The sequence below is a fragment of the Symphalangus syndactylus genome, chromosome 11 (assembly GCF_028878055.3).
Source record: "Symphalangus syndactylus isolate Jambi chromosome 11, NHGRI_mSymSyn1-v2.1_pri, whole genome shotgun sequence".
Classification (NCBI taxonomy): Eukaryota; Metazoa; Chordata; class Mammalia; order Primates; family Hylobatidae; genus Symphalangus; species Symphalangus syndactylus.
In genome coordinates, this window is record NC_072433.2 from 130,892,608 (window position 1) to 130,908,154 (window position 15,547).

Genomic DNA, 15,547 nt, shown 5'->3' on the forward strand with positions numbered 1-15,547 from the left:
GGTGCTTGTTGAAGAGTAGAATGACTGTTGGGCTTCAGCTCCCACTTACCATTTCCTCCAGGAGCTCTTGTGCAGTGAACAATCTGGACAACTATACTTGGCAGCCCTTTTCCCTGGCTCCTGTTGGCTCCCATCACCATCCGATTGGCTGTTAGGGGCTTAGAGCACAAACCACTCAGCTGCCCTTTCACTCTGGAGAGACCAGGGCATCCATTTCCATGCTCTGCCTGGTCCCTTTTGCCTATGTGCTTAGTGTGAAGTGGCTGGGATCTGTTAATTCATGCCAAGGGCTGGATTAGAGGTAGAGGACTCCACAGAGTCACTGAACCCAGTCTGCCCATCCTGCAGATGAGTATATTGAGGCCCTGCAAGTTATGCGGCCTCGGGCAAGTCACTGTTAAGACTTGTTTCTCCTTCCCAGAGGCTTTCTCTCTTTGGTCTTGAGCACTTGTTTTGTGCAAGGCTGAACAGGCATTCACTCCTCCTTCACAGAGGGGGTTGCTGACGCCCAGGGAAGCTGAGCGATTCCCCCAGCTCACGCAGTGAGTAGAAGGCCTGGTTGGATCTCAGTCCAGGCTCCTGGCTCCTCCCAGGAGCTTCTCAAAGAGTTTCTGTCAGAAAGCAGACCCTGTTCCCTGGGATCCTGTCCTCCTGCTGGGGTGCGTAAGCCCCCGGGGCCTCGCAGTGCACATACCTTCACCCGGCGCCTGGCCTCCGACGAGCAAGGACACGATGTCCTGGGGGATGCAAGCTCCTGGCCCACATCCCTTGACCAGATAAACACTCCCCTACAGACACTCCAGCCTGAAACACCAAGTGTGTTCAAGGTCAAACGGGCTGGCCTGGAGAAGGCCTTGAGTCCCTGATCCTTCCAGCAGCCTGCTCAGCCGTATCTGCACCTTGGAACCACCCGGGGGGCTTTGAGACACACTGATACCTGAACTCCTTCTCCAAAGATTCTGATACAGCTGCTCAGGGGTGGGGCCCAGCCTGGTATTAAACTTCCCAAATTGTCCCGTCCAGCAGGGGTGACCACCAGGGCCTACCCTGAAGGGAGGGACGCTAGACGATTTGGCCTTGGAAACCGCATTATCTTGCTAATCCACTACACATTGGGAAGAAAGCACTTGGTAGAATGCAAGATAAGTTCATGTGAAGCCCAGCACTTCGTTTCAAAAGTAAACTGACACGCAGAAAGTGGGGGCTTCACTTGTTAGGGGTTCGGGTGAATGAGGCCTCGGCTGCTCCAAGCTGGGCAGGAGCCGGCAGTGACCTCTCATTGCCCGAGCTAATGTCACTTCCAAGACTTGAAGAGATGGGGGGTGTGGGAGGCCAGAGCGGAGCACCCATGCGCAGACATGGTCCTGTGGTCTTGCACTTGAAGGAGGTTGTTTACAGGCCAAGGAACGTCCCATAACCAGGGACAGCAATGGAGAAGGAGCTGAGGAAGGCAGGGTGGGGGTGGGGAGAGTCTGCTAGAGCAGTTCAGACCCAGGGGACCGTGAGAGTGGGCTGCAAATAAGGACGTGAAGTCTGATGACAGATGGGAAAGGGCTTGGCCCAGTGGGGTAGAAGTTAAGAGATTTCAGCTCAACATAGGAAGCAATTGTAACAGTCACAGGCTGACGGCAGCCAGCGGGGTGGGAAGAAGTGAGCTCTGGAGTGGGAAGGGAGACCCAGGGACTCTCTCTCCCCACACCCTTAGGGAGCACCTGCTTCGGGCAAGCCCTGAGCTGGGCGCAGTGGAGGACAGTTCCTGAAGGGCCTTTGCCTGGTGGGGGATTGGCTCACCCTGGGTTTCTCAACCTTGGGACTGTTGGCATTTGGGGTTGGCTGATTCATTGGTTTGGAGGCTGTTCTGTCTGCTGCAAGGTGTTGAGAAGCATCCCTGGCCTCTACCCACCAGGTGCCGGCAGCGCTGTGACCCCCAGTTGTGTCAATCAAAAATGTCTGCAGACACTGGTTGCTAACTATGCTCTGGCGACAAAACCCCCCCTCCCCCTTTGAGAGCCACTGGTTTGAACAAAGGATCTCTACCTTGGCTGCGCATTGGAAGCCCCCAGGGAGCTTTAGAAAATACCAGTGGCTGGGTCCATGCCCAGAGGTGTGATGTCATTGGTCTGGGGGCAGGCCCAGGCCGGGGGAAGGGAGGGGGGCGGTGTGGTTTAAAAGCACCCAGGTGGTTCTAATCTGTTGCGAGGGGTTCGAGACCCCCTCGGGTACATGGTTGTTTCTCAAACTTGACTTGTCATAAGAATCGCCTGGGTAGTGGCTCAAACGAAAGCCCCAACCCCTTTAATTAGGATCACCTGGAATTCTCCGGCTACAGTCTGCGGGCTGGGATAGCCATAATCCCCGGGCTGCGTGAAGCTCCAGGATTCAGAGCTGAGAGGCCTCGCCAGCCAGCCTCACTAGACCTCCTGCAGCTCCCCTCTTCCATCCCAGGGACTGGGCCCCCTCCTCCGCTCCCCTCCCCTCCTCCCCTCCCCTCGGACCTTCTCCCAGCCCTCACCCCTCCCCAGCTCCTGAGAGCAGCAGGCAGCCCTGCCCCTCCTTCCTGCTCTCCTCCCAGCCCATGGCTCTCAGCGCAGCTTGATTTAGTAGGCGGTGGAGGAGAAAGGCAGCTTGAAGAGTCACTTAGAGCCTCGGTGCTCACAACACTTATCTGGAAAGGAGAGGCCAGCTGGTCCCCGGGGAGTGGGGCGCGAGGCTGAGCACACCTCCCCACAGGGGCAGGGAGGCTGTGCTCTGCAGGGCTGTGGGCACCAGAGCTACACACACCCTCTGCCCCCAGCACCCAGTCTCGGGTCTGCCCCTCCTTGCCAGAGCACAGGGTGTCAGGAGGTCCCCTGCAGTCGTCTCCTGGGGGATGGGCTCAGCTCCTAAAGCCCTAGGTCAGGGAGCTCAGAGACCCCTGGGTTAGAAGCGATGTCAGGTCGTCTGGTAGGGAGGTGTCCTGTGGCCGCCGCCTGGCTTTTGCTGGGCAGGAGGGGGCCCTCCACCCTCCCTACCCTCAGCCTTTTGGTTAGATGCCTGCCCTCCTCTCCTGGTGCCTGTCTTCCTTCTCCCCCTCCTCCCTGATGAAAAATACAAAAGAAAAATGCGCCAGTGCCCAGGTCTGGGGAGCCCCAGCCCCCAGGATGGAGAAATGAAAAGCGGCCCCAATTAGAGGCTTTGGTTCTGCAAACTTGATGCTCGGCACTTGAACTGTCACGGCGGAGCCTTAATTAGCAGCGGCGGGGGAGAGGTCAGGAACAACTCAGCAGTCTTGACAAGCGCGTTATCAAGTGCAGGGGAGCGGGGGCTGCCCGGGGAGCGCGGGCGGGGGAGGGCGGCGGGGGCGCCGCGGCGCGGGAGGGAGGCGGGAGGCGGGAGGCGGCGCCGGCCGGGCGGGGGACGAGGTGGTGGCTACGAGGCAGCCGCGCCGCCACGGCTGGCGGTGCGTGAAGCCGGGGGCGCGGGGCCGGGGGGCGGCGTGAGAGGCTGCGGGGCCCCCAGGCGCCCCGGCCCCTCCCCGGGCTCCGCGCCGCGGGCAGGGCGCACCGCGCAGGGACTCCTCGGCTGCTCCGCGCCCCCCCGCAGAATCCCGGGGCTCCATCCCCGTCTCCCCCGCCCCCTCCGGGCCCGTCTTCTGCCGCCCCGTGACGCCCCTACTGCTCGCCTCCGCCGCGGGCCATGCTGGGCAGCCCCTCCTAGAGGCCCCGGGTCCCGCGGCCCGAGGAGCAGCGCAGGATGCTGGGCATGAAGACCTGGTCGTCTCTGCTCCAGAACCTCAGTAAGTGCCCAGCTCACCGCCCCGTGGACGGGAGGGTGGGGGGTCCGGGATGGAACTTTCTGCAGCGCGCCACCCACCGGGGGCTGGGACCTGGCCCCGCACTCACCCCGCCTCGACCTCCAGCCCCATTACCTTCAGGCCACGCACGTGCTCCCCAGCGCCGCCTCCTCATGCTGTCAACTCTGAAGAGAAGCCCTGGGTTGGTTTCCTCAAGTAGAAAACCCTTGACCCCTGCGGTCTGGCTGCGCCTGGGCAGCCTCTAGGCAGGTGGGGGGCTGCCCTCAGACCCCGTGTAGGGAAGTGGCCTGCGGGCACCGGGCTTGCTGCACCGCAGGGCTTTGCCTTAGCCTGGCCATGCGGCTCCTGGAGGTGGGTCCAACCCTGGCAGGGTCCCTCGTGCCTGCAGTGACCCAGCAGGTGGGAAATGGGGCTGCGTGTGTGGACTTCGTGCCCTCTTGCTTGCACAGGTGGGACCTGGGGTGGGTTGTGGGGCTGGAACTCTTCAACGTACCCCTCCCCAAACTGCCCGATCACCTCCCTGGCCCCATCAGCTCTCTGGGGAGGAGAACTCCTGGCATCAAGACCTCGTATCACTGGCACAGTTAGGCAGCGAGAGGGTAAGAGTCACAGAGCCCGCTGAGGGTGGGTAGCGCCATGAGTCCCATCGGAGAGAGGGTGAGCAGGACTCTGAGGCCTGGGGCAGTGCCGCAAGGGGAGGGTGTGAAGCTGGCGGTGGGCCACTGAGGTCCTCAGGCTGAGGGGTGGCCAGAGTGAGCGATGGAGAGAAGCCTTCGATGAACAGCAACTCAGGCTACCAAGGTCCCTTTGGGGTGGTTCCAGTGACAGAGAATGGGCGAGGACGCTGGCCTCAGGACTGCTCCTTCCCGTCCTGACCTTCAGGCCCCTCACCTGCGGGCCTTTTCTTCCAGGTGAGCCAGGCCAGCAGCAGGGGGACGACGCCATCCCCCATGCCTGGCCCCTGCTGGCTGCCTCGCCTGCCCGCCTACCCCTCCTCTCTCTGTGTGCACCTCTCTGCCTGTTTGAACTGCAGCTTTTAAAGCTTTTTGCCTTTTGAAAACTCAGGGGGAGAAAGAGTCATTTGTGGAGAGGTCGCGAACGGTTGATGATTATAGTCCAGTGGGTAGAAAGAGCTTAAAACAAATCCCTGTCCATCAGATGTCGGCTTAGGCGGTTTCCAGCGCTCTCCTGGGGGGCCGGGGTGGGGGGCAGCCGCTTAGAGAAAAGGGGAGGCTTTTTTCCTTGAAGCTAAGTGAACCTGCAAAACTCTCTTCTTATTTGGGTGTTTGATCACGGCTCCCCTCTGCCTGCCTTCCTCTGATTGCCCTTCCTCCGGGTGCCCGGCTGGTGGAGGAGGGCCTTGGCAGCCCCCAGACGGCCCCTTGCCAGCTGTGTGACCTTGGCCCGGTCATGCGGTGTCTGGGAGTCTCTGTTTCCCCCCAGGGGTGATGGTCATGCGGGTTGCACAGGGTACTCACGAAGCCTCGGGAATGTGCCACCATGTCCCAGGCGGAGGGTGTACCTGGCCTGCAGGGTGTGGTGTTTGGGTTCTGTGCAGCTCCCCCTCTGCCACACAGACTCCCCTTGTCCAGGTGCAGAGGCTACTTGCGTGGAGCTGGAAGGGCCCTCACTTTGTTTCCGAAGCCCATCTAGTGAGGCCGGGAGGACGATGCCGGCTGGAGAGGCCTGTGTTAAGTGCTGGGTTGACTGCCCACAGGGGCTGGTAGGGACCCCTTGCAGACAGAATGGGTCCTCCCTGTGTCCTTTACCTGTGGTCATGCCTCAGTCCTCATGGCAGCATCAGGGGGAGGGCACTGGCTTCGTGCCCTCTCGCTTTTGCAGGTGAGGAAACAGAGCGTGCTCATTTTTCAGGGTCACACAGCTGATGAGGTTCAGAGGGGAGAGGCTGGTGGGAGCCTGGGCAGTCCCACTCAGGGTCACGCCCCCAGTCAGCCATCTGTGGCCACTGGCATCTCTTCCTTCAGCTCCAGAAAGATCCAGTCACTCCGATATCCAGGATTCTGGGACGACCCCTGGTTCCCGGCCGCGTGAGCAGTTGGGTGGGAATCCTGGGCTCCTCCGTGGGCTGCCCCCTGCCCACCTGGAGCTCCTGCCTCCCCAGCTGTCCTGCCAACCAAATCTCATGCTGCTTCTGTGCCATGCCCTGGCCCTTCCCATCTCTGCTTGGTGCCTGGGCTGTAAGGGAAGCATGTAATAGAACCATGAAGAGCGCCAGGCCTGGGCTCCCATCTGGGTTCTCCTTCATTACTGCTGTGTGACTTGGGGCAAGTGACCTCAAGTCTCTGTTCCACATGCTCCCATTCGTTCCATGGGGATGGCAGGACTGCCCTGCTAGCGATAAGTGCATCAGTCCAGTTAATGACTACATACTGTCAGTGTCATAAATGTCAGCTGCTATTTTCTCTTCCACCTGGAAGTCCCTTCCTGCTTCTCCCTACTGTCTCCCCATACTTCAAGGCCTAGCTTAAATGCCACCTCGTCCAAGAAGCCTTCCAGATTCCACCCAGCCATAAGTCATCTCTCCTGCCTCATGGTCTGTGTTGTTGTTTTTCTCAGTGGAATTCATACATTTCTGCCTATTTTCTCTCCCTATCAGATAGACATTCCTCAAGGGAAGATCCTTTACACTCTGATCTCAGAATCTTCCAAGCTACTGAGTATGTAGTAGGTGCCCAATAAATGTTTGTCGTATGACTAGAGAGTAACCATTTTTCTTGCCAGGCCAATGAATAGTTCCACTTCCCAGCTATTCAGTGAGCACTTTGTTCTAATGATTAGTGGAGTCACATCCGAAGTCAGTCTGTACTTTGGGATGCCTTAAAATTGTTTCCAAGTCCCGTGGGTGGATGAGCTCATTGGCAGGGGTGTGGACCCAGCCTAAGAGCTTAGCTTTTCCTTTGGGGCCCAGAGGGCAGGTTCACATCTCAGTGACAGCAGCCGGCTGTGGGAATGTGAGAATACGGGCACTTTGGGTGGAACACGTGGTCAGTGTTGAAAGGACACAGGGTGGATCATCCACAAAGCCAGGTCATGGTAACCCGGCTGCCTGCCAGCTGACCTGCTCTGCCAGGGCGGAGGCTCTGGTAGCCAGGAGTGCTCTCATTGTGCTTGGAAATTAAGGGCTGTGGAGCAGCTGCCACGCAGACGTGGTGATGTGATTACTCCCCGAGCAGGAGTGGCCCCAGGACCCCCTGGGGAGCAGGCAGGGGCTGTGTGAACCCCACGGATCCCTGCCATAGCTGCCAGCGCCTGTGGGCCCAGGCCAGGCTCTGTCCCTGAGATTCCATGGCCTCAGAGGGGCCCTGCTGGCACACAGTGGCAGCTGAACTCGTCGGTCCTGATGAGTTAGCAGCCCTGGGAGGTGAGGATGGCATTTGGGTGCCTTATAGATAGGGCCAGATAGCCACACCTTTGGCATTCTCGAAGACTCACTGCGGGTGGCAATGACGGTGGTATCATTTATGCTTTTGTCTTCCAGTAAGGAAAGCATGCAGAGTGTTTCCAGGTTTGCAAATTAAAAAAAATATATATATATATATTTTCTGTATATATATATATTTCTATATATATATTCTCTCTATATATATTTTTTATATATATATATATATATATATATAGAGAGAGAGAGAGAGAGAGAGAGAGAGAGGAAGGGAGGAAGATGGCTGGGTGCAGTGGCTCATACCTATAATCCCAGCACTTTGGGAGGCCAAGGCAGGCAGATCGCTTGAGGTCAGAAGTTTGAGCCAGCCTGGCCAACATGGTGAAGCCTCATCTCTACTGAAAATACAAAAATTAGCCAGGCGTGGTGGCAGGCCCCTATATTCCCAGCTACTTGAGAGGGTGAGGCAGGAGATTCACCTGAACCCCAGAGGCGCAGGTTGTAGTGAGCTGAGATAGCGCCACTGCACTCCAGCCTGGGCGACTCCATCTTAAAAATAAATAAATAGGAAGAGGCCAGGCAGGAAGTGGGGCAGGGTGGGTGGTAGATGGCCTGGGCCCTGGCCTCCAGCAGCCGGGCGAGCATGCAGACCCCTGCTGGATGGTGTGGGCACTCACGTCTTCACCCTTGCCCGGCTGAACCATAAGGAGTGAGGGTCTGGAGCCAGCCAGCCTGGGTTCGCATCCTGCTGCTGCCTCTTACGGGCTGTGTGCAAGACGCTTGGCCTCTCTGTGCCTCAGTTTCCTCATCTCTAAAAGGGGAAATAAATATGGTGGCACCTGTCTTGTTCCAGTGAGCTATTGCTATGTAACAAACTACCCCAAAGACACTGGCGTAAAGCAAGAACACAAATTTTGTTTGCTCATGAATCCGGGGGTGCAGCTAGCAGCTCTCGCCTGGGGTCTCACGTTGTTGTATTGGACAGGGGCTGGGTTGGGGAGCATCTTGCCGATTCCGTACTTGTGCCTGGTGTTTGGGCTGGGAAGACTCAAGTGGGTGGGGTGAGAATGCTGGGTTGGTCTCATCCCCCCATCTCTCAACCTGGCGGCTTTAGCTGGACATCTTACTTGGCTCCCAGAGCCAGTGTCCCAAGAGAGGCCAGTAGAAGCTGTGTGGCCTTTCCTGACCCAGCCACAGGGATCACGCAGCATCACTTCTATGGAGGCAGACACCAAAGTCTGCCCAGGTTCAAGGGGAAGGTGTGGAGATACCCCCTCCAGATGGGAAGAGTGTCAGGATTTGTGGACGTTTTTCAGGACTGCCACATACCTGCTAGGGGTGTTGGAGTTGACGGCTGCTTCGTGTAAAGCGTGCTTACAACGTAGGGAGTACTTAGTGAATGTTAGCACTTCTCTGAGCTGGGACCTGAGACATTGTCTGCATCAAAGCTACAGAGGGACAGAAGAAAATGGGGCATGGGAGGGCTCAGGGGTTGCAGACTCGCCTTCTCTCGTGCCAGTGAGGGCTCCTTCTCTGCCCATCCCTCACTGTGTCCCTGGAGTGACCCTCTGGCCTCCTCCCAAGAGCCACAGCCCACCTCGAAGGCCTTGACAGAGATCCCGATGGGAGACGGATTCCCCCCTTTTGGGTCTCAGGTGTTTCTGTACTTGGGGTTCCTTGAACCACGAGAAGGTGGGAAAGCCCTAGAGCAACAGGGAATATTCCAGAACCTTGGGCAAGTTACGAAGCTCTCAGAGCCTCAGCCTCCCTAACTCCTTGAAGGGCTGGACCAGCTTCTTGTAGGGCCCTTCTTTCCTTTTTTTTTTTTTTTTTTGAGATGGGGGTCTCTGTCACCCAGGCTGGAGTGCAGTGACGCAATCTTAACTTACTGCAACCTCCACCTCCTGGGTTCAAGTGATTCTCCTGCCTCAGCCTCCTGAGTAGCTGACATTACAGGTGGGTGCCACCATACCCAGCTAGTTTTTGTATTCTTAGTAGAGACAGGGTTTTCACCATGTTGGCCAGACTGGTCTTGAACTCCTGACCTCATGTGATCCACCACCCCCCGCCCCCGGCCTCCCAAAGTGCTGGGATTACAGGTGTAAGACACCACACCCAGCCCTCGGAGGGCCCTTCTGTGCCTGTGCCACCCAGAGACGTCGTCTTGGAGAGCTTTGAGAACAGGAGGGCCACGTCCCTCCCCTCCCTGCCTGGAGCCACGCAGAACAGATGTTGGCAAGAGTGGCTGCCTTTCCCCATCTACTGATGTCTAAGAGTATGAGCTGGAAGAAGAATAGCTAATCTTAGTGTGCTGGTGGCATCGACCATCTACACTGGGTTGAATAGGGCCACTCTCAAAATTCACGTCAACCAGGAACCTCAGAATGTGACCTTATTTGGAAATAGTTTCTTTGCAGGTGTAATTAGTTAAGCCTCTTGAGCTAAAATCATCCTGTATTAAAGTGGGCCCGAGGCTGGGCATAGTGGCTCACACCTGTAATCCCAGCACTTTGGGAGGCCGAGGCAGGTGGATTACCTGAGGTCAGGAGTTCAAGACCAGCCTGGCCAACGTGGCGAAATCTCATCTCTACTAAAAATACAAAAAGTTAGCTGGGCGTGGTGACGGGGCCTATAATCCCAGCTACTCAGGAGGCTGAGGCAGGAGAATCACTTGAACCTGGGAGGTGGAGGTTGCAGTGAGCCGAGATCGTGCCATTGCACTGCAGCCTGCACAAGAGCAAAACTCCGTCTAAAAAAAAAAAAAGTGGGCCCAAAATTCAATGACAGGGGCCCTTATGAGTGACAGAAGAGGAGAAAACACAGACACAGGGGCGGCCATGTGAAGATGGAGGCAGAGATGGGAGTGGTGTGGCCACAAGCGCCCACCAGACGCTGGAAGGGGCAGAAAGGACCCTCCTGAAGAGCTTCTTGTGGGAGCGGGGTTGGACATCTGGCCTCTGGGACTGTGACGGAGGGCATTGCTTTGTTTTTCGTCATCCAGTTTGTGGCCATTTGTTAAGGCAATACTAGGACCCAGGCATCACCTTTTCCCCACCTTACATATTTTAAAAATATGTGACGGTTAAAAATTCTGTCTAACGTTCCTTATGGACTCTGAGGCCCCCAGTACTGTAGGGCATAGCTTCGGGGACCTGGGTCCTGCTGCTCCCTGAGGCTGGGAAGTCACTTTCCCTCTCTGGTCCCCAGTTCAGGTGGGAGAAATCAGCCCGGCTGACTGGAGAAATGTCATTTTCCAGTCTGAAATGCACCTTGCAAAAATCCAGCCTTTTCCCCAGCAGCTGCTGAAGCGGGTCCCCTAACCGGAGAGGATTAGGGACACCAAGAGTGGGAGGCAAGGTGGGAGGGGTAGCCAGGGCCCTTGGCCCATCAGAGTCCCCGACCAGGCACGGGGTGCCCCAGGACCCCATCCTCACTGTGGTTCCCCACAGTGGCAACCATGGAAATGGGGGGCTGCTCCCACTCACCCCAGGCCTGAGTTGCCACCCCCTCCTCTGCCCAGAGGCCCCTCCCTGGGATGTGCTCGCTCTGAGGGTGAGGGCAAGGCTCCAGAGTGCGGGAGCCCCCATCCATGTTCCGCTTTTTATCACCTCCCACCCCTCTAGAAAGTCAGCAGCTCGAGCCAGCTGGGCTGTTCATGCTGTGCCCACGGCACCCAGAACTTGCTGGAACAAGGAGGTGCCTGAATCCTCGGTTGATGTGAGAGGGCACCTGGGGCCAGCCGGCGGGGGTCTTCCCACTGACTTGGAGTGCCTTTGTGGGGCTCGGCGCCCCTCGGTGATCCAGCCGCAGCCAGACTAAGCTCAGCACATCCCTGGGCAGAGCTGGGGCTCAGGCCTGGAGAAGTCAGGACTTGCCCGAGGCCTCGGACACAGAGCTGGGATCCGTGTCTCTTTCCCGAGTGACATGGCCCCTTGGGGTCCCCTTCATGCCCAGCCACTGCACCTGGGATGCTCTATGTGTGGCTTCTTGGATGCCCCTTGTTGGGGTGCTAAAGTCATCTCCCTGGTAACCTGCACCCGATGGGGCCAGATTGCTTCCCAGGTAGCAGCGCAATTGCTCTGCGCCTCAAGGGAGCTTGGGGCCTGGGAGGGTTGTATGGGTGCCCCGGGAAGGGCTGCACCTTGTGGGTCTCCTCCACAGGGGTGAGCAGGTGGGCTCGCAGCCATCGGGCTGCGCAGGAGAGCCAGCCCCCGCCACCTGCCCACTTGCCTTACCCCCACAGCTGCTGGGGTGGAGAAACGCTGTGACCCAGTCAGTGTTTGCTTTAATGAGTGGCGATTAAAACAGGGTGACCGTGGCGGTTTGGTAGCTTCTTTAGGAGGAAGCAGAGAGCCCAAACAGAACCTGAAAAAAATACAAAGATAAAATAAAACCCAGTGAATTTTTAATAGTGATTATCTCCTGACACATAGCGCGTTGCCATCTGGCAGACACGCGGCCCACTGAAGCTTGGTGCTGGTGGGGAGGAGGGCGCTGGGGGCTCCTGCTGCCACCCCAGAGCAGAAGCCGCCAGGCATTCCCTCCATGGACGCCTCCGTGGCATGTCCTTGAGCCCAGCCACGTCAGAGGTGCACGGCCCAGTCCTCCGCCATGCACCCTGGGTGCTCTCAGCCTGACCCCTTCCCAGAGACACCCAGTCCCTGCTGCCCTGAAGAAGAGGCTGGGCTCTCAGCGTTTCTGGTGGGGGCAGGTCCCCAGCTCTAGGGGTGGCTGAGTGTAGGGATCTGCCGGTCCCAAGGCCACCTTCCTTTGAGGATTTCGTAGCTCCAACCTCATTTAGTCACAGTTTAAGGTGAAGATCGTAAATGTTGGTTCCATGGTACCATAGGTCAGGCTCATAGGCCTTTCAGCCCACATTGATGTAATTTTCTTTCTTTATTACTTGTTGAGGCAAGGCCTCGCTCCATCACCCAGGCTGGAGTACGGTGGTGATACCATAGCTCACTGCAGCCTCCATTCCCTGTCTCAGGTGATCCTCCTACCTCAGCCTCCCAGAGTAGCTGGGACTACAGGCATGCCACCATGCCCAGATAATTTTTTTGCATTTTTTGTAGACACAGGGTCTCACTGTATTGCCCATACTGGTCTTGAACTCTTGGGCTTAAGCAATCCGCCTTACCAAAGTGCAAGGATTACAGATGTGAGCCATTGCACCCAGCCCATTTATTTCTTAGTTTACTTTTTTTAATGATCTCGCTCTGTTGCCCAGGCTGGAGTGCAGTGGTGTGATCATAGCTCACTGCAGCCTTGAACTCCTGGGGCCCCAATGATCTTCCCGCCTCAGCCTCCCGAGCAGCTGGGACCGCAGACACACACCGTCGTGCCTGGCTAAGCCCACATTTGTTAAGTGCCCACCTGTGGCTGGAGCCTGTGGTGGCCCCTCATGGGAGAAATCTGATGAGTGTTTACACCTTAAGGCACCGTAAGACCGTTGAGGTTTGGGGCCAGATACTTCTTTGTCTTGGGAGCTGTCCTGTGCTTTGTAGGTTGGCCTTGTCCTCTGCCCACGAGATACCAGTAATACTGGTTGTCCCAGTGTGTCAGCCAGACACCTGCGCAGACAGTGCCAGGTGTCTCCTGGGGGATCTCAGACCATGCAAAATGTCCCCGTTAAGAAATCCTTGCTTAAGGTATGTGTATGTTTCCTGGGGCTGCCATGATAAACGACCATAAACTGGGTAGCCTAAAACCACAGGAATGTATTACTTGATAGCTCTGTACACCAGGAGTCCAAAATGAAGGTGTGCGCAGGGCTGTGCTCCCTCTGGAGGCCCTGGGGGAGGACCTTCCTGCCTCTTCTAGCCTCTGGTAGCTCCCGGTGTTCCTTGGCTTCTGGCCACATTGCCGTGGTCCCTGCCTCCTCCTCCCGTGGCCTTCTCTCTGAGTATCTGTCTTTGTGCTATTCTGTGTCCAAATTTCCTTCTCAGAAGGACAGCTCATTGGCCTTAGGGCCCACCTTATTCCTGTGTGGCCTCATCTTACCTAATTATATCTGCAAAGGCTCTGTTTACAAGTAAGGCCATGTTACGGGGTGGCCATGCATTATGGGCGGCATAGCCCAGCCCGGCACAGCTCCAAGTTCAGCAGCGGCTCAAGGCCCGGTCTGGCCTCCCACTGTTGGAACCCCAGGCCTTGCTCAGTCTGACCCTGCTGCTCTCTGCGGCTCTGTCTGCTTCTGCCCCTGGGAAATGACTTTAAACACCCTAAAGGCAAAGGACAAGATCCGGGAAGCTGTCACCATTACATGGATCCAAGCGAGATGACTTTGGCATCTCTGGTAGGGAGCAGGGTGCTGCAGAGCAGTGGTGGTAGGGGGCAGGGACTGCAGCCTCTCCTGGGCTCCCTGCAGCCCCTGCCATGCCGTGGCTGCTCCAACTGAGGCTCGCTCTGTGTGTGTCTGCAGAGGGCTTTTGGCCCAAGCCCACTGGGTTCCTCTCCACATGGGCACAGCCGAGGGAGGCTGAGGAGTTTTGGGGTCGGGGCGCAGGAGGTGCGCTCGGCACCAAGGTGCCAGGAGCAGGGCACAGGGGAGGCCTCTCGAGGGAGGACATTTGAATAGAGATCAGCAGAAAGCGGAAGGGCCACGCAGAAACTGTCCTTCGTTCCACAGCCTGTTTGCTGATCACTGACTGCACCGTTTGCTGTCCTGTGCACTGAGACAGCGTTGAGTAAAAGGTACAGGTCCCCGGCCTGGGGAGCTTGTTTCAGGCAATGAACCGTGAAAGTGATGAGTGGAAAGGTGCAAAGTGCTCTGGAAACCAAGTTAGTGCAGGGGCAGGACCAGGAGCTGGTGGGAGATTGGGCAGGCTGCAGGATTTGAAGGGGTGGTCGGAGTCCTGGGGCTGCCGGATCAAAGCATCACAAACTGAGGGGCTTAAAACCACAGATGTTTGTTCTCTCCGAGTTCAGGAGGCCGGAAGTGTGAAATCTGGCAGGGCCGGGCTCTCTCTGGGGCTCCGAGAGAAGACCCTCCCTGCCTCTGCCGGCTCCTCCTGGCTGCCACAGTCCTTGGCTTATGGCCGCATCTCCCTGCTCTGTCTTCATGTTGCCTTTGCGCTTTGTCCCGTCTTCTTATAAGGACACACATCATGGGATTTAGGGCCTACCCAGATAATCCAGGACCACCTCATTGCAAGAGCCCTCACGTAACCACATCTGCAAAGAGCCTTTTTCCAAATAAGTCACACGCACAGGTTACAAGGGCAGATCATGGTGCTGTGTTTTGAGGGGGGGCGGTCACGATTCAGCACTACAGGAGGACAGCAGAGACCTCTCTGAGAAGTCTGGTGGGGAGCAGAGCGCTGCAAGGGAGCATCTGTCTATAGCACTCTCCCAGGCACTAGCATGACCAGCTCCAAAAAAAGAGCTGGAGCTGGTCTAATGCCTGGGAGAGAGCTCCAGACAGACGAACAGCCTGGGGGCCGAAGGCCCTGGGGGGCAGGAGGCCTGAAACCAGCACAGGCGGGCAGGGTGTGACATAGGGAGGCTCCCAGCAGAGGAGAAACATGAGCTGACCCATCTTCTGATGGGTCCTCTGCTGCCACATGGAGGATGAGGTGTGAGGGTTGAGGCGGAAGCAGGGACAGCAGTGAGCTGGCTTCTGCGCCAGTCCAGATGAGAGGTGCTGGGCCAGGCCAGGCCAGGGACCTGGGACAGAGAAGGAGGGCAGAGGTTTGGGCTTTGCATGCAGGGAGAGCCAGCATCTCGGTGCAGCCTCCACCCTGCCGGCCTGTGCTCCAATGGCTTCTCATTGTCTTGTCTTTCTCCCAAACAGCCTGCCCTGCTCTCTGCCCTCCTCCCCATCCTGCCACGTTGGCAGCTGCTGTTCCTGAGAGCCAGAGGAGAACAGCTGGAGGTGCACGGAGGGAGGCGAGTGGGGGACCTTGGGCAGTGGGGATGCCAGAGGGGTCATGCCAGCCCCGGCGGGGAGTCACATTTCATTTTCCTCTCTGCGGCACTTCCCACAATTAAACCTGCGTGCCTGTGCTGATGGCCTGACCCAGCCTTGGGGAAAGTGCTTTCCTGGGCTGTGTCCCCATCACCCTCTCTCCTCCCCCAGTCCTCCTTGCTCTTACCACCCCCCTCTCTCTTTCCTCTTCCTCTGCCTCTTCCCCCTCCTTTCCTTTTGTTTCCTCTTCCCCTGTGCCCCTTCCCCTCCTCCTCCTCCCCACTCCCACCTTCTCCTCCCTAACAAGCTCCTCTCTGCCTGGAAACTGAGCCTCCAGGACCCCTGGAAGGGGGAGCCTGGGGAAGAAAGATGCCACGAAGCCCTTGTGCCAGTTTCCGAAATGAATGTTGCTTTTCATACTTCATCCTTCAATCCTTGTCTTCTC

General features: G+C 57.4%; 1 protein-coding gene across 5 annotated transcripts in view; it reads left to right on the forward strand.

Annotated features, from left to right (window-relative positions):
• The window catches only part of GSE1 (Gse1 coiled-coil protein), a 500,278-nt gene that overhangs the window by 287,360 nt on the left and 197,371 nt on the right, over window positions 1-15,547 (forward strand). For 2 of the 5 annotated variants that reach the window (XM_055299778.2, XM_055299784.2), the window contains exon 1: window positions 3,519-3,775. The exons of the other annotated variants lie outside the window; for them this stretch is intronic. In XM_055299778.2, the coding sequence (XP_055155753.1) occupies window positions 3,733-3,775 (43 nt within the window). In that variant the 5' untranslated portion in view covers window positions 3,519-3,732. Of the gene's footprint in view, window positions 1-3,518; window positions 3,776-15,547 lie in introns of those variants that run through there. 5 annotated transcript variants of the gene reach the window in all.